The 23,410-nt window shown below is 40.4% G+C and overlaps 1 protein-coding gene across 10 annotated transcripts in view; it reads left to right on the top strand.

Moving 5' to 3' along the window:
- Nucleotides 1-23,013, top strand: part of OSBPL6 (oxysterol binding protein like 6) — a 112,780-nt gene extending 89,767 nt beyond the window's left edge. For all 10 annotated transcript variants that reach the window (XM_013064798.2, XM_004768988.2, XM_004768987.2 and 7 more), the window contains 10 exons: nt 5,994-6,081; nt 6,768-7,021; nt 7,775-7,912; nt 8,246-8,309; nt 10,118-10,196; nt 11,777-11,921; nt 13,766-13,910; nt 15,987-16,113; nt 17,573-17,695; nt 19,190-23,013. In XM_013064798.2, coding sequence (XP_012920252.1) covers nt 5,994-6,081; nt 6,768-7,021; nt 7,775-7,912; nt 8,246-8,309; nt 10,118-10,196; nt 11,777-11,921; nt 13,766-13,910; nt 15,987-16,113; nt 17,573-17,695; nt 19,190-19,298 — 1,272 coding nt within the window. In that variant the 3' untranslated portion in view covers nt 19,299-23,013. The remainder of the gene's footprint in view (nt 1-5,993; nt 6,082-6,767; nt 7,022-7,774; nt 7,913-8,245; nt 8,310-10,117; nt 10,197-11,776; nt 11,922-13,765; nt 13,911-15,986; nt 16,114-17,572; nt 17,696-19,189) is intronic.
- The last annotated feature ends 397 nt before the right edge of the window (nt 23,014-23,410 follow it).

Below are 23,410 nucleotides of genomic sequence, written 5' to 3'. Positions count from 1 at the left end.
TTTTTTTTAAACATCACAGTAAGGTTCTCAAATTGTAGGAAAGCCAAAAACATTGCAAACTACATTGATAACTTCATTGGTAGTTACATATCCCGTTTATTGAGCGCTGAACACTTCTGGGAGTCAACTTATTACTTAATAAATTTGATGAATTAAAGGAAAGGATCTAGCATTCATTTGGATGCTGTTGTACGATTTGTATTTCAGGATAACCAAATAGTTGATGGCAGAGGAGACTGGTTAAATGTAGAAAGAAAGGATGAAAGAATTTGAAAATCACCATGTGTGTGCATGTGTGTGTGAGTGCACGGATATATGCGCATGTACGTGTGCACACACACACATACACAAGCATCTTTACCAGAGACAAGAATTTGAGCTCCTTTAGAAAGATGATGTCTAGAATATATGGTTGGGTGATTAAGGTTTTTGGGGGTTACCACTGGCTACCATAAAAACTTTTTTGTTGTCTTTTATTGAGTTATAATTTACATACAACATTATTTTAGTTTCAGGTATATGACATAAGAATTTATATTTGTATATATTTTTAATTGGTCACCCCTAAAGCCTAATTAACATTTGTCACCATACATAATTACAGAATTTTTTTTTGCTATAATAAGAACTTTTAAGATCTACTCTCTTTTAAGATCTACTCTCATGGCAACTTTCTAATATGCAATACGGTATTATTAATTCTAGTTACCATGCTGTACCTTATATCTCCAACTTATTTATATATTTTATAATATATATATTTTTATAATATATATAGTATATATATTTTATAATATAATTGGAATCTTTTACCCATAAAGACTTTTTAGATGTTCTTCATGCTCATAAGTCTTGGCTAGGTCTTGGGAGCAGGGAATCTTCCTTGATCAGGTTGCAGAAATGGATTCTTTCACTGCAATTTAGAAATTCAGTCAAGCATCCTTTGAATTTTCTGCTTTCTTTCTTCCTTCCTTCCTCCCTCCCTTTGTTTCTTTCTTTCTTTCGTTCAGCATGGAAGAACCAGCCAAAACTCTTTCCAACACAGTTGATTAAAAATTTTGTCATTTGAGGTTGCAGATCAGTACTGCATTTTTACAAAAAGGAAATGAAATAGTTGCTGAATGTTATTTCCATATGCATAGAAAGTAGATTGGAAGGAAGCATCCTGACAATTAGTTGTAATTGTTTTTGGATGTTTGAAATTATGAGTGATTTTAGAAACAAAAATAAGTGGAGAGGAGAAAGAAATAATGAACACATACCACTTTTATAATGGGGGAGAGGCGAAATAATATTCTTGTATGAGATACTGAATCTGTTACTACACCAAGCCATGCACCTGCCTCTCCGATCCCTAGTCCTGTTTGCCGATTCAGAGACTCCCGGTTACAAGCCAGAGTACTAGTTTAATTATTCATAATGGTAATTGGTCAGATGCTATCAGATGGGCAAAATAATTATGCTTGCTGATTCATAGCTCTTTCTCTAGGGCCCACCTGCATGGAAAGTCTAGCTCTAGTCAGTTGCTTGGTGAGCAAGGAATGGGAGCAGGAACAGTGACTTGAGTGAACTAAAGGCTAGGAGGGCCAGGATGTCATAGCTCCGTTCTCATCTCCATTGTAGGGATACTGTGCCACGTGGACAGGCTCTTTGTGTCCGGGAGCCAGTCGTACTCACAGGGACCACCATGCTGAAGGCATGCTACCAGCACATTCTTTTCTGACTCTCCTTTCTCTGACCTCCCATTGCTGACCAGTCCTTCGTCCTTCTCAGTCAGGTTCCAGTCAAATTTGGCTTCATGTTTCTGGAGCTCTGACCCCATCAGATGATGACTTTATGGCTGTCTCTCTGAAAGCCACCAAATTCCCCTATTTTTAAGTTCTTGGTGGCACACTGTCTAGGGGCCAGGTGCCACTTGTACCAGACACTGATGATATTGAAATGAAAGTGACTTAAGTGGGTTATTCCTCAAGTCTAGGCAGCATCTTGGCACCAGCTCTGGTGGAGGAGTGATCCTGCTAGCAGAGGGAAGGACAGGGGGTTGGAGGTGTTCACCTGGAGGTATTGTGAGTTGATCAGACCTCTCAGCGGAGTTATCTGGCCAGTATTTGGGTATTCAGATCTAAAGCTCAAAGAGAGAACAGGTCTGAAGAGAGAGCAAGAGTCAGCTCAGGTCCCACATAACGAGCCGCCTGGGAGACATTGCCCCCTGGGAGCTCCACAGAACCTCTCATTCAGCATGTCCCAAAATGGATTAATCACCAAAGCGCCTACCCACACACACCCCCCCCCACACACACACACCCAAGTGAAGAGAAGCCTACCCATACTTCTCGTGTTGCATGCCTGACTGCTCTTTGCCCAGGTGTTTACATCAAATGCCTGGCTGTTAGCCTTCCCCTGCACCTGCCTTACTAGGACCCACCACCCACACTGATTCACTCATTAAGTTCTGTAATGACTCACCTAAAAACTATGAAATCCATACATCTTCCTCCAGCTTCCCTGGCACTACTCCACCTCAGTCCTCCATCATCTGCCCCCCGGATTACCTGACCAGTTCCCATTACTGGTCTCCCTGCCTCCCTTCTTGCCCCTCTAATCAATTTTCCACTGGTCAGCCTGATTCATCTCTCTGAAGTACCAATCTGATCATGTTTCCCCAGGGTCCTTAAGATAACTATCTTAGCCATCATGCAAAGACCCTTATAATCTGATGTCTGCTCCCAGCTGCAGCCTCTTGCAATTTCTATTCTTCTGGATCCTTCCAGAGGCCAAATATTTGCTAACTGAATGAAGGAATGCTTATAGCACTTTAACACATGGTTAATCTGAGAAACATCTGGGCTATCTTACATTAACGCTTTCCACGAGTGAGAGAAAAATCCTCTTTATGTGATATCTACCCATGCGCTTCTCTTAATGAATATTCTGCTTCCTTTAAAAAATGCTGGGTTTGCTTCCAGAATGGTCTATTTCCTTTCCTCTGCTATTAACTTGTTTCCACAAGGCTGCATGCCTGGTTGCATTTAGGAAAAAAAGAAAAAAAAAATTCCCTGAACTCTTTTGAATGCCTAAGCTCTTCAGGAGAAATATTTGTCCCCAGGACTTCCTGACTGGGGCGGGGCAGGGGTTGGGGAATGAATATATATTAACTGTTTTATTATAATACTGCAGAGCTTTAACTTTATATACAGGATAATGTGCATGGACCACAGCTAGACAGCCAAGCCTTAGCTATTGCTCACACATACGTCAATATAGATCTGACTCAGGGCCCACTGTCATTGGGGAATTGTTTTACATTCTGTATGATCCATTCTAGAATGAAATGGGTATTGGACAATTTTTATCATATAGTACATTTTTATCATATATTATAATACATATATCATATATTTCTAATAGATTAGAGATTTAAGAGGAAGAGGCTATTTATAGCTTTTTGTAGGGTAAACGTGAATGTTTTCTTAATAAATGTTAAAACCAGTGCACAGGCATGCAACATGAATTTTGTTTGAACAGGCATTTGTTTCCTCTAACATAATTGGGTATGATTAGCTTTTTTAAGAGAAACCATGCAGAAGAGTTTGATTTACTTTTTTTTTTTTTTCCCTATCAAGTTTAAGACGGTGGCTTCCATGTGCCTGATGATTTCACCATTGGCTCTTTTGTAGTCAGTAGGAACTGGGAAGCAGTTGCAGAGGGAAAACATGAATCAGAAAAAAACTTTATTCTCAATTTGCCATCTTTATAGACTTGCTCAGGCTGCAAAGCAAAACCTCCATTATTTACTTATGTATGCAATAACTCCATCACTATTCTCCCTAAATATAGGAATTCTTCTCAACTTTAACTTTCAAAACATCAACAATAAATCCAGAAACCTTAAAGGCAAGGACTGATTGTGTTTATTACCTACAAACTTAAAACTCTCACATGGCAAAAAGAAAAAAAGAGGCATAAACAGCATTAAAAAATAAATTGCAGAATAGCCAAATGCAACCTAGATGATGAACTGAAAAAAAGAAAGAAAACAAATTTACCTAAGATGAAATGCAAACTTTTAAAGAGATCTCTTATGTATGTTAGGTAAATAGATACTGAAAAAGGATTGATAATACATAGTGTTTAAGTGGGTGGAGAGAGGGATGTTCTCACATGGTGCTGGTGAGAACAAATTACTATCCTCTTTGAGGACAATTTGGCAACCTGGGCCTATAGCCTAAATGTGGCCCATTTGATCCAGCCATTTCACTTCTAGGAATAAATATTAATGAAATTGCCAGACAGATTCACAGCAATATATTTACAAGGACGTGCATCCCAGTATTATCAATAATAATAAAAAGTTGGAAACCATTTAAATGCTGGCTAAATGCCTCTTGTTGTACCTGTATAATGAATTACGTTGCCATTCCAAATGAAGGTGAGAGCTGTATTTATGATCATGGAAATATATTGAGAACACTATAAAGCAAGATGTAAACTGACCCCCTTGTTCAGTATCTAAATATAGATAGACCAGTGTGTTTGCATAGGCATTTTGACATTGGCGGTAATATCCACCAAATGTTAGAGGTGGTTTCTGTTCGATGATAGAATTATGGTTAAATTTTCTATAATCTGTTTACCCTCATATAATTTCTTATTTTTTTACAGTAAAAATGTTTTATTATATGTACAGGGGAAAATGTAACATTATTTCCACTTTGAAGAAAGTAAATAAGTGTCAGCAGCTTTCTTGCCTAGAGTAGAGAGGTTGGTTTCCATTTCTCTGAGTGGCTCTACTGTGCTCTGTTTTCTTGTCTCATCTATTTCTAACTCCCCTTAGTACAGAGGTTACCCCTTAATTTCATTTTCATGCAAATTTTGCTCTCATTTTCGTTCCATGTTGTTCTCTTGGAGAGAGTAGTTTCATTCTTGATTTCTCTCGTCCTGGGATCTTCCTCCCTCACCCCCAAATAATCTGCCAAATTTTGTCCATTATCTTCAAATGTGGCTCTCAAAGCAGCTTTGCTTCCTGACCCTTGTTGTGGCCATCTTTTTTTTTTTTTTTTAAAGATTTTATTTATTTATTTGGCAGACAAAGATCACAAGTAGGCAGAGAGGCAGGCAGAGAGAGAGAGGAGGAAGCAGGCTCCCTGCTGAGCAGAGAGCCCAATGTGGGGCTCGATCCCAGGACCCTGGAATCATGACCTGGGCCGAAGGCAGAGGCTTTAACCCACTGTGCCACCCAGGCGCCCCTGTTGTGGCCATCTTAACCCGTCAGTATTCCCTACGCACATCCATGTAGTAGCCTATCATCTGAGCTCCCAAAGAAAAGCCGCCAGGCATCTTCCTGAAAACTAAATATGGTAATAATAAAAAATAAATTTAAAAAATAAAAAGAGGAATTCTGTCTTGAAAAAAATATGACTGTCATCCCCTTGCATTTAATAACTGGTGGGATTATATGGGAGCCTGTTATGTTGACATGAAAAGACCTTCACAGTCTGACCCTCTTCCTGGTCACCTCACCCTCTGTCACAGCCACTCAACTTCTGAGCCTTCCTGGAATGGAACGTTCCTCTCATGTTTCTCCACACCTTTGTACACTCTCCTTTCTTCCTGTGCTTCTTTTCCTTCTAAAAACCTCTCCAACACCCAGTGCCAATTTTATTTCCTCTGGGCAGTCCCTCCTGATTCCCTAGCGGGAATATAAGGCCTCCTTTTTTGAACATTCTTGCTGACATATTTTGACTACTGGCCTCCCCCAGGCCCCCACCCCAACTAAGGCAGGGGCTACTCAGAGACGAAGGCTGCTTTCAAGCCATGCTACATTCTGGATCATGGCTCAGTCTTTCTCAAGTGTTCCTTGTACATATGCCAAGTACATTTCCCCTGCGACCTTTTGCTTATTTGGGCAACATTTTGCTTTTAATCATTTGGTTTTCTAACTTTTCAAGACTGAACAAGGATTCTGATCCTTTCTGTGTTCTTCCCTTTTTCAGGCTTCAGATGATGAGTCTTACATCAGTGATGTGAGCGATAATATATCCGAAGACAATACCAGTGTTGCAGACAACATTTCTCGGCAAAGTATGCATCCTTTCAGCTCCCAGCTTGTTCTGTCTTCTTTCCAAGTTAGAATGCTGGTGATTCAGCAAAAAACCTTTTTCTCCCTCACTGATTTTTCCCTTTGCAGCAAGCTGATCTTCAATACATTTTATATGTATATAATCTGTTAAGGTAAATGGTTGAAAAATCCATTAGGTAGAAGCTTAAATGAAAAGCTTTTACTTCTTGCCAAAACCAAAAGTTTGAGTCTCTCTTACTAAATGTATATAATTCTTTAAAATTTGGCTTTTCTGAGGGTTTTGGGGGGGAGGGTGAGCCTGGTGGTGGGCATTAAGGAAGGCACGGATTTTATGGAGCACTGGGTGTGGTGCATAAATAATAAATCTTGAAACACTGAAAAAAAAAGATAAAATTAAATTTTAAAAAACTGCTAATAGTAAATAAATTATGAAAAAATTGACTTTTCTGGAATAATATTTGAGCATATTTAACACCTTATTAAAAAAAACTTGTATGTTGATTTTTTGTGCATTTATTAGCAACTCTGTGTTGAAATAATTTCATTCACTCTTGAGAGAGTCTAGTGGAGGCTTAAGAAATGTATCACATTCAGAAGTACTTGAAAGAGTTATTTCCTTCCTTCATGCTATGAAATCAAAAAAGCAAAGTATCTTTTATCATGCTTCTTGTCTTTCTCTCTCTTCCAGTCTTAAATGGGGAGCTTACAGGAGGAGCCTTCCGAAATGGACGTCGAACATGCCTGCCAGCTCCCTGTCCCGACACCAGTAACATTAACCTGTGGAATATTTTGAGGAACAACATTGGTAAAGACTTGTCTAAAGTCTCGATGCCTGTGGAGCTAAATGAGCCACTCAACACCCTGCAGCATCTCTGTGAGGAAATCGAGTACAGTGAGCTTCTGGACAAGGCTTCTGAAACGGACGACCCCTACGAGCGCATGGTAATACATAACGTAGCAGTGCCTCTCAGGGAGCTGTCAACCCTAGGCGTGGACTAAGGCAGAATTCGTTACGATGGCATATTTGGTTTCTGCATAACATTCTCACTGCATAGGTGAAGGAGGAGACAGTTCATTTGCACAAACTGGGCAGGGCCCGAAAGTTCCAGATACTTCTACAGAGGATATATGCTTTGTGACTTATCTTTGGTCACGAGTGTTTCTGAAATTAGGATGTAAAAGTATCACACTCCTTCCAGGTTTAAGGCATGCCTAGCCTTGCTCTAGCAGCTTCTCCTGGAGGCCAAGAGAGCCCATGTGTTCAAGAACTTGGGTCAGAGAAAGGAAACTCCTGTTTGTGCTTTGCCATGGCCTCTGCTGCACCCGACTGTGGAAGGCTTGACTGCCCTTCCAAAAGCACCAGCAGCCACAGGCCTCCTACCCATGGCGCTAAGTTGTATGAAGGACATAACCTATAAACTGAGTTTCAGAACCTCTGAACACTGTGATACTCAGGAAGCTGGGTGACAGCTGAATGAAGAATAAGTGGCCTCAGATGCAAGGACTTTCACATCCTCTTCCCTCATTTTTTTTAACCCATGAGTTTATGAAGAGTCTGTGCAGATAATGGAAAATGCAGATGCCATCAGATCAGCACCCACGGACAGGGGTGTGTAAAATCTAGAGGAATAAGGGACAAACAGACCTGGAAATAGTCTCTCCTATATTATTTTCCTTTCTTAAATGTTTTAACAGGTTCTTATTGCTGCATTTGCAGTTTCAGGATATTGCTCCACCTATTTCAGAGCAGGAAGTAAGCCATTCAATCCTGTCCTTGGGGAGACTTATGAATGCATTCGAGAGGACAAGGGATTCCGATTTTTCTCAGAACAGGTAAGTCCCATTGGACTCAGTGAGGTTTCTATGCAGAAACTGTAGGAGGACCGGTTGATGATGAAACAGCTTTTTGATCAACCATGGTTTGAAGTGAGCTATGATATTAGTTAACAGAAAACTCTGTCCGTGTATATAAGTTCTCTGGGTTTAAACATGAAGTGTGAAAGTGAAAGTAATTTACTTACATGTTCTGAGAATAATTCAATAATAGAGATGGATGAGTTGATTGTTGTTATTTGGGGGTGGCCAATATATGTTGGGAAAAAAACGATCATTTATGGAAGTTTTAACACTGATATCATTGCCCTCTCTTTTGTTTTTTATTACCAGGTTAGCCATCATCCACCCATTTCTGCCTGTCACTGTGAATCCAAGAATTTTGTGTTTTGGCAAGGTTTGTATTTCAATTGTAACTTCAAGATCCACTCGGTGAGCCTTTGAAACAGTTTCTAGTTTCTGAAAGGTACATTATGCTCAGGTTAGATTTCTACCTTTGGGACTCAGAGAATGTTAGTAATTAGTATGGAATTCAGTTTGAGAAATTAGATTTCTTGATTGAAATATGAAACTGTGTCATCTAGGAGATGAGGTTGTATATCTAGGAAACAAAGCCCTAGGGGCAGTAGAGCTCAGTGCTGACTGCCAACTCAGGGCTATCACTCAACCTCATTATGCCTTACTGTCTGCATCTATAACATAGAGGTTCTGTCTGCTGCCTTATTGCTTCTTGAGGGTGTGCAAGGAGAGCTTCATTGTGAAAGAAGATTCTGTGGCTCATCATCTGTGGTCATGACCTATTTAGATATGTAAACATTATGCTGATTTTGTGGTCTTTAACTCACCAAGGTTCAGGGATTTGGATTGAAGTCTCTACTTGTACAGTGCCCATTGTATAGTCAGAATGTTAAAAACTCACATAAAATTACAAGTTTCAAAATCCATTTAGAAAGAAAAATATATACAGGTGAGACTTGAACAAAGCTGGGGTTAGGGGGCTGACCCCCACACAGTCTAAAATTCAATGTGCTACTTTTGACTCCCCCAAAACTTAACTAGTGATAGCTTACCATTGACCAGAAACCTTACCCATAAAGTATAAATGGTCAGGAACGTGTATTTTATATGTTATATATATTATATACTATATTCTTACAGTAAAGTAAGCTAGAAGAAAGAAATGTTATTAAGTAAATCATAAGGAAGAGAAAATTCATTTATAGTACTATACTGTGTTTATCAAAAAAATACCTGCTGGTGAGTGAACCCACTCAGTTCAAATGCATGTTGCTCAATGGTCTACTGTATATGTATGTTTAATCATTAAGTGTAAATTGTTCTTTTGTGTTTGGAAGGGGGTTCATTGCTCACAGAATGTCTCTTCTCATCTGCCCCTTCTCAATCTAAAAACACACAATATGACAGAGCACTGTAACTGTATTTCATTGTAAAATACAATAATACATCATTTCTTGGTCATAACAAAGAGACATAAATTTTGTGGAGACAGCACTAAGCTCCCTTACTTAGTTCATCAAAATAGAGCCAAGTGGTTATTACAAGTGCACAGGCAAACCTGAGTGCCCCCAAATAAAACATAAAGCCATCATGTGAGATAAACCGCTGAGCCCTGGGCCATATCTTAACAACCAGTGTAGGAACATATTCGCTAATTTCACTTTCTCATAAATTTTGCTTACCTTTCCATATTTAGAGATTTTGTTTTTTCCTGTTTTCCCAAATCTTATAACTTTTCAAATCAACATGTATATAAATCAATGGTATTGCCATACTGCAATTATTTTTAATACACGTCTTATTTTTAACATATATGTTAACTATTTCCACCATTTAGTTAAAACAACATTTATGTAGACATTAAAGCACAGTAGAGTCTGTGTATATACGTGTATTGTGAATTCCCATGCACACATACTGTTCTGAGCTTTTCCCAGTTTTATTTGTTGAAACAAATATGGAACATATGTTCCAGAAAAAAAGACAGTAGATTTTTTTGGTTCATAGTTAATTTTTTCACCTTGGGCCATCCCCAGGTACGTGAACTCTTAAATCAACAATATAGAATCAGTTGTTGATTGTGAAAGTTCTTTGTGAAATATAGAGTGTAAAATAGATGTTAGTTTTTATAGACTGAATGATTAGATACGGAATATCTGTTTCTTCTCCTCTGCCTATGTTGTTTAGATATCAGATGGAAAAACAAGTTCTGGGGGAAGTCCATGGAAATCCTGCCTGTTGGAACACTGAATGTCATGCTTCCAAAGTAGGTTTCTTTCATCTTCCTTTTGGTGTCTTACATGCTTTTCTAAGTCAGATATGGGCCTTTGAAACTCTAGAAGGTGCCTGTGATCCATTTACATGCATGCCTAAAGCTTCTGTTAACTTCTCCAAAGTTTGGAGAATAGACCCCCATGAAAGCAAATGAGTACTTGGCATATGTATCAAAGCTCCCTGCTTCTCTCTTTACATTCTCTGTTCATCAAGTCAAAACCAGCTACCTTACCTGACCCAGATACCTTATTAGTTTGCATTTTATAGGAAGTTTCTCTTTTTTAGAACTTTTGTTCTATACAATATATATTTTCACTTTTGAATTCATCTTAGACCCAGTGTAAGTTAGTTTATTAAAGAAGAGTGATGGAATCCTTTCATGGTATTTTTCTAAAGGATGTAGCCTGTGAATTTTTAAAATTAATTGAAGTTTTCATTGAAGCCAAAGACTTGGTTGTTTTTTTTTCTTTCTTCAGTTGTTAATGTTGTTTGGTTTTTCTTTTTGTTTACTCAGTGACAGAATTTGCTGGTGGATTGAATATGAAGGAAGGTAGGGGGAGAGAGGAACCCCAGGACCACAAAATAGACTTTAAATATTTGCAGACTCATGAGAAGAGAGTTTTCCCAGCTGCGTAGTGAGACTACATCATAGCAATTCATAAATTTTTTTTAGAAACTTAGAAGTGTTCTATTTTATTTTGAAATAACATTTTATTTGAAAATATAGATCATGTGCAAACTTCAAGGTGATCTGAAGCTATGTCACCTCATTCCTTGGCAGAAACTCTATAACCTTCTGTAACCCAGAATTTGCATTAGACATGCACTGTCTATGATCACCAGTCTTTTCTCCAAGAATTATTCACATCTTTGGTCTTAATTCGGAGTATGAAACAATGTCCATTTTCAGGGTAATCTTTCTTAAAGATACATCCTATCATGCCTATCTGTTCCCTCAAATCCTTCCACGATGGCCCACTGAATCCAGACTCACCGGTGCATTGTTAAGGCCTTCCCTGCTCTGCCTTATCACCTTCCCAGACTTGCCACCCCCACACCCGCTCACGTATGCCACTGGCAGGCCTCCAGATACATCATAGTATTCTGGCCTATATGGCCTTGTCAGTGCCTTTTTCCTGGCCTACAGTGCCCTCCTACCTATCCTCCAAGTTTAGACGGATTCCAGCCTTCTCCAGGAAGTCTTCCTTGATACTCACCCCACGTTCCAGGCAGATCTAAGGACTCCCCTTCTGTGTTCTCATGACACTTCTCATCACATTTTATTATAAGTACTTTTTGTCACATCTGTCTACTCCTCTTGTACTGTTGGCTCCAAGAGTGCAAGAGACAGGTCCTATTCAACTTAGTAGCTTTAACACCTGGACTATAGAAAGCACTGAAGTGTTCCTTAAAGGAATGAGTCCTATTACAAATGTCCTTAACTACATAGAAACCTTCAACAGAGAAATTAGAGGGAAAGGAAGCTTTGGCCAAAGATATTCTCAGCTGTAGAAACAGTACTATATATTTGTGACCTTCATTGTTTTTAACCAACATTGTATTCTTCACTAGGTATGGAGATTGCTATGTATGGAATAAAGTCACCACGTGCATACACAACATTCTCAGTGGGAGGAGGTGGATAGAGCATTATGGAGAAGTAACTATTAGAAATACCAAAAGCAGTGTTTGCATTTGCAAACTCACATTTGTCAAGGTAAATCTTCCAACAGTAAAGAAGAAAAGAGTATAAAATGCTTTGTAAAGGAGAAATATAAGTTACCGTAAACAACAGCAAGTGAGACTGCCCCATATCATTGTTCCTTAAGGACATGTTAGATAAAAGAAAGCAGAACCAACTGATGGAGTTACTCAAGGCGTGCAGACTTCCACACACGTGGAGGTCAAAAAAGGCACCATCTCAAAACAGAAGAACTACTCTTCTTTCTAAAGAATTTTCTTTTTAAGCAGCCAGTCAGTATTCATTAAGTAAAATTCCAGAAAACACTTCTTGCCTGTAGCAAGTCTTCTGTTTTCTATTTCTGTTCCTGCTTGATTGCAACAGAGTCAAGTGATCTTATTTTAGGGAGCTAATTATAATGCATTTGTCATTTTCTGAGGGTGCATGTGAATAACTTCCAGTCACTATAAGCTTATCCAACTCTGCCACTATGATGGTCCAAGAAAAAGCGTCATCTTGATTAACAAGAAAAGACTCCTGAGGTAGAATGCCTACACAACAGCATTTTCCTCAGTCACTCTGGTCTCAAGTGGAACACACAGTCTCACCCTCATGGATAGGTGTGTTCCCGAATTCATGGTACAGAAACCCTACCAGCCCTTTTAATCTATTCTACTCTGATCTTGTTCTACTGTGGCAAAAACAAGTAGCATATTGAAGTCTTAAAACTCAAAATGTTGTCTTCTTAGTGAAATCCTTTGAAGCCGTACTGGAAGGTCATGTTAGTTTTAATTGAAGATCTTTATTCTTACTCAAGATGTTTCCCCCATTTTCCTTTTTTTCTCCTTTTGGACTCATTAGGTGGCTCAGAACTGAAAGGACAGGATCATTACTTGCTCTGATTGGGTGATGACAGTCAATGTGTGCATTTAGTTTTGCAGACCACGAGAAGCTTCTCAATTTAGGCCTGTCCCTAATATTTGCAAAGCTCAGGGCCAAAGTACAGATGGAGGCCCTATTCCATATGTGTAAATATTTAAAATTTGTAGACCAGACCTACCGTCTCTCACATAACTTATGTTCTGTTCTTTCACCTTGACAAATACAACTTTTGTAACAAAGTCCACGAGGCTAGGTTGGGCACTTTAGAACTCTGAGCTGGAAACCTGGCAGCGCAGGAGAGCCAGCCCTGACACATGGTCTTCCCGCGCTCTCCCAGCCTGTGGCAGCCTCTGTCCTGCTCCACAGGGGGCCTCACCCACCCGATCGAAGGCAGTCCAGCTCCACATCCAAGCTCTATCCAAGCTCAAACGGCCACCCTTGGCTGCCCCTCAGGCCTCATTCATACCTTGGTGGTGGATAGTCTGCCCTTTAGATGGAGGAATCCAAAGAAAAGGCCAGTGTGGGCTGTGGAAGAAGCTTAGAGTGGTTGGAAGAAGAATTCTGGGGCCTAACTGAGAAAGGGGCCATGGGATCCAGATGGATGACTGCCCAGACTTCTCATCTCCTAGGAAGAAGCATGGCCAGAAGAAGGCCAAGCAGGGTTTTCCTCATGAAATTTAGCTGTTTACAGACTCTATAAAAATTACTTCCCAAGTGACTTGTACAGCATGGCCCGTTGAAACTCATTAACATCCATGAACAAAGGGAAAATTTGAGACAGGGGCATCTATGGAGGAAATTACCAACTGATAAATTAATACTAGGTTATTAGGAGAGAAGCTGAGCCTTCTCTGCCCTAGCATAGAGTAGAGATGATCCCTTTCTGGAAGTGGTTTGAATGAGCAACTTCGAAGTTAAGAATGTTTTCCGTATGGAAATTATAGGGATTGGTGTTTTGAAAGAAATTGGATGTTTCCACTGGGGTTTGGTTTTTCCAGGTGAATTATTGGAATTCTAATGTGAATGAGGTCCAGGGGGTCGTGATGGATCAGGAGGGGAAGGTGGTGCACCGGCTTTTTGGGAAGTGGCATGAAGGGCTCTACTGCGGCGTGGCCCCCTCTGCAAAGTGCATCTGGAGACCAGGTGAGATGGGCAGGAGTGTCTTGTGTTCGGAGGGCAACTTGAGTGACAGAAGGAAAGCAATGTCACATCTCGGGCGGTTCAACATAGGCGTCTTTCTTTTTTTTCTTTTTAAAGATTTTATTTATTTATTTGTCAGAGAGAGAGAGAGAGAGAGAGACAGAGTGTGAGCACAGGCAGACAGAATGGGAGGCAGAGGCAGAGGGAGAAGCAGGCTCCCTGCCAAGCAAGGAGCACAATGTGGGACTCCATCCCAGGATGCTGGGATCATGACCTGAGCCAAAGGCAGCTGCTGCTTAACGAACTGAGCCACCCAGGCGTCCCAACATAGGCTTCTTTCATTGTGAGATTAAAATCATAGATGCTGGGTGCCTGGGTGGCTCAGTGGGTTAAGCCGCTGCCTTCGGCTCAGGTCATGATCTCAGGGTCCTGGGATCGAGTCCCGCATCGGGCTCTCTGCTCAGCAGGGAGCCTGCTTCCTCCTCTCTCTCTCTCTGCCTGCCTCTCTGCCTACTTGTGATCTCTCTCTGTCAAATAAATAAATAAAATCTTAAAAAAAAAAAAAATTTAAAATCATAGATGCTTAAGGTAAGCATATATTTTACACTTAACATTCAAATGAGGTAAATCCCAACTTTTGATAATTAGGAATTATGAAATTGAGGCCAAATCTCTGACATGTGATCAGAGACGAGGCTTCATGTAAAGCGATTCTAAATGTAATGCCTACATTCAAAAGTGAGGTTTGTTGGGGCGCCTGGGTGGCTCAGCGGGTTGAGCCGCTGCCTTTGGCTCAGGTCATGAACTCGGAGTCCTGGGATCGAGCCCCACATCGGGCTCTCTGCTCAGCAGGGAGCCTGCTTCCTCCTCTCTCTCTGCCTGCCTCTCTGCCTGCTTGTGATCTCTCTCAATAAATCTCTCTCAAATAAATAAATAAAAATCTTTAAAAGTGAGGTTTGTTTATTAAAGAGTTCACACACTTGAACTATTCAAACTTAAATCCTTACTCATTTATTCTCTGTTCTAATAGAACAAGGGGATAGCCTACAAACATCTCTAATCCACAAAGTCAATAACTTAACCAGAATAAGTGATCGTCTTACTTGGGCAGCAAAAAGCTGCAACATGTTGACATTTAATAAAAGATAATTGAGAGTTCTGGTAATACACTAGCAATAATTGAATATTAAGGATAAATACAACAAGTGTCCGCATGATATTTATTTTCATTGCAATTTTGTCAGTTAAGTCCTAACTTTAAAATTAGTTGGTTTTCTAAGAGACCTCAATAAGTATTTCAATTTCCTGCTAGTGGAGTGGTTAGTTCATTCAGCAGCTATTTTTTGAGTAGTGACTATGCATCAAGCTTTACTCTGTAAGAGCTTGGAATACACCAACAAGCAAAGTATACAGAGATCCTCCTTTGAGTTTCATTAAAGAGTGCCAATTCATATTAATTTAGATCTGCATTTTTTTCTGTTTCTAAAAGGAAGTAAACTGTGTTTCTGGTGAAATCTTAATGTTCCTAGTTCATCACCCTGGGATTTAGTTACCCATTTGAACATTTGAGAGAAAAATGATGGCATTGTTTACCCAGTAAAGAGTACTCTATGTACAAAGTTTTATTTTAAAGGCTGGATTTTAGGGGTGCCTGGGTGGCTCAGTTGGTTGGGGGACTACCTTTGGCTCGGGTCATGATCTTGGAGTCCTGAGATTGAGTCCCACATCGGGCTCCCTGCCTGACAGGGAGTCTGTTTCTCCCTTTGACCATCCGCCTTCTCAAGCTCTCTCTCTCTCTCTTTCTCAAATAAATAAAATCTTTAAAAAAATATAAAAAATGTAAAAATAAAGACTGGATTTTATTAAATATATGAATCTACCAGTTCTAATAACTAACACCAAGTTTCCTTAGCTAGGAAAACACAGCCAATTTAATTGGCTTAAGGAAAATCTTAATCGATTTTTAGAACTACAAATTTAGTTACTCATGTGGATATTAATTAAGCGCCTGGGTTAAGTCAGCCTCTGCAGGCTTCCTTAAACCTCTCTGCCACTCACGGTGGTTTATTGGCATTGCAGGTTCCATGCCAACCAACTATGAGCTCTACTATGGCTTCACGAGGTTTGCTATCGAGCTCAATGAGCTAGATCCTGTCCTGAAAGATCTCCTTCCGCCGACAGACGCCCGGTTCCGGCCAGATCAGAGGTGAGTAGGACAACCGTGTTTGAAACGGACGCTAGATGATGGTGTGGCGCTCTCGATGCCATCGAAGCTTATTTTCGCCCCCCTCATTTATGTATTCATGGAGTCATTCCTGAATTCCCTCATTCCCTTAGTCACTCCACACTATCTGAGCCTTCCACCCTAGCTAAGAAGGTCTTCGCGGGTGATCGTGACCGACACTTAGCTCAACACAGTTTCCCATAGAAGATAACACAGTTCTTAACGAAAGGTTCTTGCCGCCCTGCCCCAGACTCAATGGGCGGTGTGCAAATTCATGAGCTTGCTCCCCTAAAACCTCCCCCAGGGTTTTCCCCTCTGTACTTCTCCTACTCTGTCACGTGGACTATCTTTTAACCTGATAAAGAAGATGATGATGAGTTACGGGAGCATCTAGAAGTGCTCCGAGTCAAAGTCTGGAGTTTGTCCAGCTTGCTTTTGATCCCACGGGATGTGAGACGGACTCAGAATGCAGTCCCTTTAATACCTTCTGATTCTTAGTTTTTGTTAAATAGTTCTATGTGCATGTTGTTCATACCCACAGAGTTAATTATACCTTTTCCAGAAATTCTGTATGTCACACAAATTTCCCCCAAGATAATTTTCTGCGTCCAGTGTATCTGTGGCTGTATGTGTTTTGTGCCAAGATGTTCGAGGGTTAAAGGTCTTACTCTTCAGTCCTCTTACACCATGCCCCACCCGCACCCCCTGCCCCTGGAAGGGGAGGTCTCATTGTCTGACATTCCATTGAATCCCTCTTCTTTGCTCTCATTTTGAAATTTAAATGTAGGTTTTACAAAACACTACTGGTTCTGCCTTTTCTTTCTCGATTCCATTCCAATATTCCCTTCCCGAATTTCATTTATGATTCGTCTCCTTTTTGTGGGCTTTTGTAATGTCCCCCAGTGTTAGATTCTCTTTTTGTCACCCGTTTTACTCTCTCCAGTAAAACGGGTGACAAAAAGTAAAACAGGGAAACTCCTTCCCTCTCGGGCTCTTCTAAAAATAGGTGGAGAACAGCTAACTACCATCCTCCCTCCTCTGGCCTTGACCAAGTGTTTTTCAGGTAATATGAAAAAAGGAGCCCAGCCCTGTACTTCATATTGTCCGGAGCCCGGGCTCTCCCATTATCCAGAAAATCTCAAGTTAGAGAACCCAAGAGAGCACAGGAGAGTCTCCAAAGCCAAACTCGTCCCCTTCCACCCCTATGTTTGCACTGCTGTAACACAATATTTCAGTTGACGTATACAGCAGGTGTGTGACTGGTGGGCAGGCAGACAGAGGTAGCATGGCCTGGGGGAGGGGCAAGGCGACATTATCAGAGTATGACTCTTCAGCATGTTATTGTCTCAGCAACTAGAAGGTAATTTTATACAAGACGGGATTATTTTTTTTTCTCAGCAGAGAGGATAACATATTAGAGGGATAACTGTGTTCTGCTTAGGTTTTTGGAAGAAGGAAATTTAGAAGCTGCAGCAGCAGAGAAGCAGAGAGTGGAGGAACTCCAGAGATCTCGAAGGCGCTACATGGAAGAAAACAACCTTGAACACATACCAAAATTTTTTAAGTAAGTTCATGCCCATAACAAGCTCATGTTTTGCAAATGATGGCCACCAGCCATGAGAAACCCCAGGTGAAAAGAGAAAATGAGGCATAGTTTAGTATGCGAGCAGCTTAAAATTAAACTGATTAGGGTAACTTTGGTTTTGGTAGTGGAGGTATTGGACTAGATCTTGCACTTGTGAACAGTCTGTAAACATACAAGTCAGTTCTCTTCCACGGCTCTTTTCTTTTCATGGACAGCAGGAAGGGTGAGGGCCTTGCCCACAATGCTCTCTCTACTTCAGCTACAGCATTGAGAATGGTGGAAACTTGTTTCCACCCCTCAGCTCAAGGCCACAGGGGGACACCCACTGCCCACAAGGTCATCCTGGCTTCATTAGTGTCTGATTTTATTTCTGTCGTACGGGGCTTATGTCGTTCAGATTTGGTCCTTCTGTGGTACTGTCATGGGTGATTATTACAGGATTATTTGAAGGATTATATATAAATCACACAGATGAAGCTGTGTTTTCCAAATCCATCTGTTACCCTCCAGAGCCAGGACATATCAGCCCAGAATAACCTCCTATCCTTTAGAATTGCCCTCTCATGACTGTCTTGGGGAGGAATGCAGCCTTGCCCTTTTGATGTTGAAAGTGCACTCTGGTTGTGGACCATGCGGGGCTCAAGCACTACTGTTCCCTGCAAGCGAAGCAGTATTCTTGTGGGTCTGGGGCCTGAAGCTCTTAGTATAGAACTTGTTCGTGCTTTTTCTTTCTTTCTTTTTTATTTATTTACTTACTTTTTTATTTTATTTATCTTTTTTGGGGAGATTTATTTGAGAGAGGGAGAGCATATCAGGGGAGGAGCATAGGTAGAGAGAAAGAGAATCCAGAGCAGCCTCCGCACTGAGCTTGGAGCCCAATGCGGGATTCGATCTCACAACCTGAGATCATGACCTGAGCTGAAATCAAGAGTCAATGACTGTGCCACGTAGGCATTCTGTACCTGATTTCGGGGGTGGGGGGAAGTTCACTCTCTAGCCTTGCCTAGAAGTGATTTATTTGTGCCCTTTGTCCCTCTCCCCATGACCCCATCCTATTTCAAACAAATAACACAAACAAAACGGAGTTTCTTTTTGGTCAAAAATAGTAAAGACAGGGACACCTGTGTGGCTCAGTCAGTTAAGTGTCTGCCTTTGTCTCAGGTCATGATCCCAGGGTACTGGGATTGAGCTCAATGCCCGGCTCCCTGCTCAGCAGGGAGCCTGCTTCTCTCTCTTCCTCTGCCTGCCGCTCCCCCTGCTCATATGCTTGCTCCCTCTCTCTCTCTCTCTCTCTCTCTGATAAATAAATAAAATCTTTAAAAAAAAATAGTCAAGTCATCAATAAACAGATAGGACACTAACTGGATTATGGAGTACCCCTTTTCCATACACATCCTATCTACGGGAGAGGGTCCAATGACCAGGCCATCTTGATGTGATTTGTGTCTAATGTTGATTTTTGTATTTCCACAGAAAAGTTATTGATGCCAATCAAAGAGAAGCCTGGGTTTCTAATGATACCTACTGGGAGCTGCGGAAGGACCCTGGGTTTAGCAAAGTAGACAGCCCTGTTCTTTGGTAAATGGGGAATGTAGAGCTAGCCAACATATCACGCTCTGAATGAATAAATAACTATGCACAATTATGTTTCCTAGAGCTCCGCGTGGTTTCTGGGTCGACTGAAAACCGACCGTTTGCTTTTCTATTCATCTTTATAATGGACTTTCAGAAGTGCATTAGACGAGGCCCCTAACCACTTTTGGATCCTTTCTGTTTTGCTGCAACCATATCCCTTAAAAAACATCCACGCCCTCCTTGAGAAGCCGAATAAAAGGAGCAGAATACAAAATCCAAAGTCTGAAGTGTTTGTAAAGAAAACAAACTGTAACTGGTGCTTAAAGCTGATCCAGAGAGCTTAAAGCAACACGACATGTAAACCACGCGTTCGGGCTTTGTGTGGAAGTACCATACCCGCATCATAGAAGCTCCTGGGCCACGGCAGTCGGTCAGCTCAGACTTCGAGTGTGTCTGTTGGATGTGGTGTACTTGTGCTGACCTTGTCAAAAAAGATGTGATACTCCTCAGACCCTGTTCCATCTGTACGCCATTGTTCATGCCTTAAGAAATGCAAAGATGTACAATAAATCATTTTTTAAATGTGTGCTCATAGGTTAATGTGAGGGACGGCTCTTTGGAATCATGGCGTGATTCACTTTCTGGGATCAGAACAAGTAAGAGACTAACGTAAGTGGATTTTCAAAAAGTAAACTACACATGCTTTTCTTTGATATGTTAGTTCCTGTATCATCTGTCTGAAGGGCAAGAAGGAAAAGGTGTGCTCAGTAGATCTCTGTATTCACATTGCTCGTCAAGTTCCTGTCCTGCGACCAGATAATAAACCCTCTTCCACCTAATCTCACAGTGTGCCCTATTCTTTGGCAATATCTGTATTTGATTTGAACACTTGGCATCAGTATTAAAACCGTAGAAGGAAGTAACAGAAAGCCTGTGGGATTTCTGCGTGGGCTTAGGAGTCACTGCAAACGGAGCTATTTTTGAGCAGAACACAACGTAACCTGCATCTCGTCCTGGGCCCAAGCCGTGGGCACTCGCGGAAACCCACTGGGAGCAGAAGCGGGAGTACTGGTAGCTTATTTGCATTGTTTAAATGAGTTCTATGCAAAACCATATTTTATATTCCCATCAAGTGATTCTGTATGATACGTAACGACCTGTTAGGCATTTGCCTTGCTATTGGCAGAGATAATAAAATAAGCTAAGGAATTTATCCATCCCAACAAAAGCCGGGGCGGTGGGGTGGGGGGAGGGGAAGGGCAGAAAAATGCTTTGCATACTTCAGGATTTGTTTTTTCTTCCAATATACAGAGGCTTTTGTAAGAAACTTGCATCAGTGTTCCTGAGTTTCTGCACGTAGATGACTATATAAATGCCTGTATGTTAAAAAAAAAAAAAAAAAAACTCTTCTGAGTTTTTCCTAGAGAATTATAAAATTACATATGCTTTATTCTTGGAATCTTACCATCAGGTTTTAAGTGCTATTTTAAATTCTGATAACAAGGTTATTGACATTTTACATTTGGTTATGAGGTGTTGATTTTAGTGTTCTTTCTCCTCAGCAAAGCATTCCTAATGAATGACTAACCCACTCTGAAACCCTAACCACTGCTGAGAGCGGAAGGGAAAACTCCGGAGTTTCCACTAGGTGGAGCAGTGTTTTAGTTCTGAAGCTCATCCCGCCCCCATCCGCTCTCCCCACCTTGTATGGAGTCCCTACATTATGTGTGCTGTAGGGTTTAAAGTGAAATTTCCTTTTCAATAGTAAATGCCCTAATCCATCGCCAGATCTAAGCATTCCACTGGAGCAACACCCTCCCTAGAATTCTCAATGCCTTTAATTCCCATATTAAATCTATAGGTGGCTTGCCCCAAGGTAGTAAAATTATTCCCTTGTTATTGATTTTTTTTCTGTGCATTCATCGTGACGTCTTTTTATCTGCATCCTGAGATACATGCCTTTAATTTTAATTAGAAATTCTAAGTCTAGTTCTAAATTCTAATTCTTCCCCGTAGAAGTCTGTTCTCCCACAGTTGGTAAAGCTTTAAATACTATTTAAAGGGGTTCTGGTCTATACTTAATAGCACTTCCCTCAACAGTCTCAAAATATGTAGCCTAAAAATAAGAAGAGAATTCTGCAAAGCAAAGGTACTGCGAGTAAAGAAGTAGGAAGGTGAGGCATTAGGTGACTGTGAGTGTTATCAGACAGCTGGAAGAGGGCCCAGGGCCCATCAGGGAAGCAACTACCATACCTGGTATTTAGGCTGAAATTGAGAAAAAGAGTAACGACTAGAAAGGACCTTCATTAGCCAAGTTCAAGCGACTAATCAAGTAGGTAAATGTTGGTCAAAGCTAACCTGAAACTCTGATTGGGATTTCAAGATGAGAATGGGAAGAATGCCACATTAATGAAAAGCACCACATTTTATAATATTCCAGATTTAGAATCTATTTTGAGATCCAGACATCCTGATTAGATTCCCAATTCAAGTGATCAATTAGGTTTTAAGTAATATTCCTATAATACCTGATTCACAATTCTCCCTATTAAGTCTTCATGCCCATGTAATGGTCCCATTCCTCCCCACCCACTCCCTGCCCTACCCCCCCCCTTTTTTTAACTTTTGATTGATATCACGGTTTTAGAATTGTCAGACTTTCTCTGTTTGGGATTTTCATCCACATAATTTGGGGGCTTTTGAGACTAGTTTAAACAGCAAACAGAATAAATGTTAGATCATTCCTGATAAAACCTGACTTATTTCTTAGAATTTTATATAAGCCTCTTTGTTTCAAGGGTACATTTCTTATTTGTTTTTCCCCAGAACAATCTAAACCAGAGCAAGACTTAATATATCTTTATACCTCCCCTGTGATTTATTCATCAGCTCCTTCATCTTTCTGAGCTGGTCATTAAGGAAAGCAGTAATAAGTGATGATGGCCCTGTGGATATGGCTAGACCGAGCAGATCGATGGCACACACCAGCACTCATAGAGGCCGACCAGAAACCAATTATTTTGCTTCCATATGCTGCCACCCAGGGTGCAAATGTACTCTCAGAATTTGCTGTTATTTTTTTTAATTAAGTCATTATTTTTCATGGGTTACTTACAAGTAGCCCATAATTTCCAGGCAGTTGTAAAAACAAACCTCATTTAAGATACCTTTTAATATTGCCTATCAATTATATGTGACATAAAAACTACCAAATGTATTTACCAAGGAAGAGAAACCAAGGGGTCGTCCATACAGAGGATGCCAGGTTGTTGATTTTCCAAACCTTTTGCTCCTCTTCATTGTTCTGGTCCCCGTGCCTTTCAGCAATCCCACTAACCAATAGTGTTAGCCCCTGCCTGGAGGAGCACTTGGAAGGCAGGGGTTAAAAGAGGAACCTGATCAGTGGTTTGCTTAGTTCTGGTTACGGCTATGGCTGGAGAAGACTTTATAATCATAATCTAATGTATAATTTTGTTATTACAAAAGTTAATTCTCCATCTTGTCTAATCTTGTTCCCTATCATCCTGGATAATGAAGTGTTTGGGGGAGCAGAGCTCCTCACACACCAGGGGGTGTAATCAATGTTTGCACTTGGCTCAAGTCATTATATTATGAATGTGGCACAGTAAATAAAGTTTGTGTACAAAATACTAGTTTCTTTCTATGGGAGCCATTATGTTCAGGATATATATAATGTATCTAATTAAACAATTATGAATCTATCTTGTGCTCTAGAAATGTTCTTTTGGGGGGAAAGATGAAAAAAATGTAATTGGAGCTAAGATTAAAGTGTTTTGGTCTTGTTGGGGTTTTGTTTGTTTGTTTGTTTGTTTTCAAAAAGCTTCACAATCATTTGGAAGTACTGCTTATCAAAACATGATCAAGCCCTCTAGATTTTTATAAAATTGATACCTTTAAAGTATACATTACATGAATCTTCCATTAAGCCTGACTGTTTAGCTTTAATACATGACTGTGAGAATGCACCTATGTGATTGAATTGTAAGAACTTCACTGCAACCTTTGCTATTAGAGAAAATGGTAAACTGCTTAAGAGGGTTAGCTTTAATTCTTTCAAAATGAGATCTAAAAACAGAATTCTTTAAAAATCGTTGTGAT

This window comes from Mustela putorius, unplaced genomic scaffold (genome assembly GCF_011764305.1).
Source record: "Mustela putorius furo isolate JIRA1106 unplaced genomic scaffold, ASM1176430v1.1 tig00003869_pilon_pilon_pilon, whole genome shotgun sequence".
NCBI classification, from domain to species: domain Eukaryota; kingdom Metazoa; phylum Chordata; class Mammalia; order Carnivora; family Mustelidae; genus Mustela; species Mustela putorius.
Note: the sequence above shows the minus strand (reverse complement) of the source record. Positions and strands in the feature narration are given on the sequence as shown.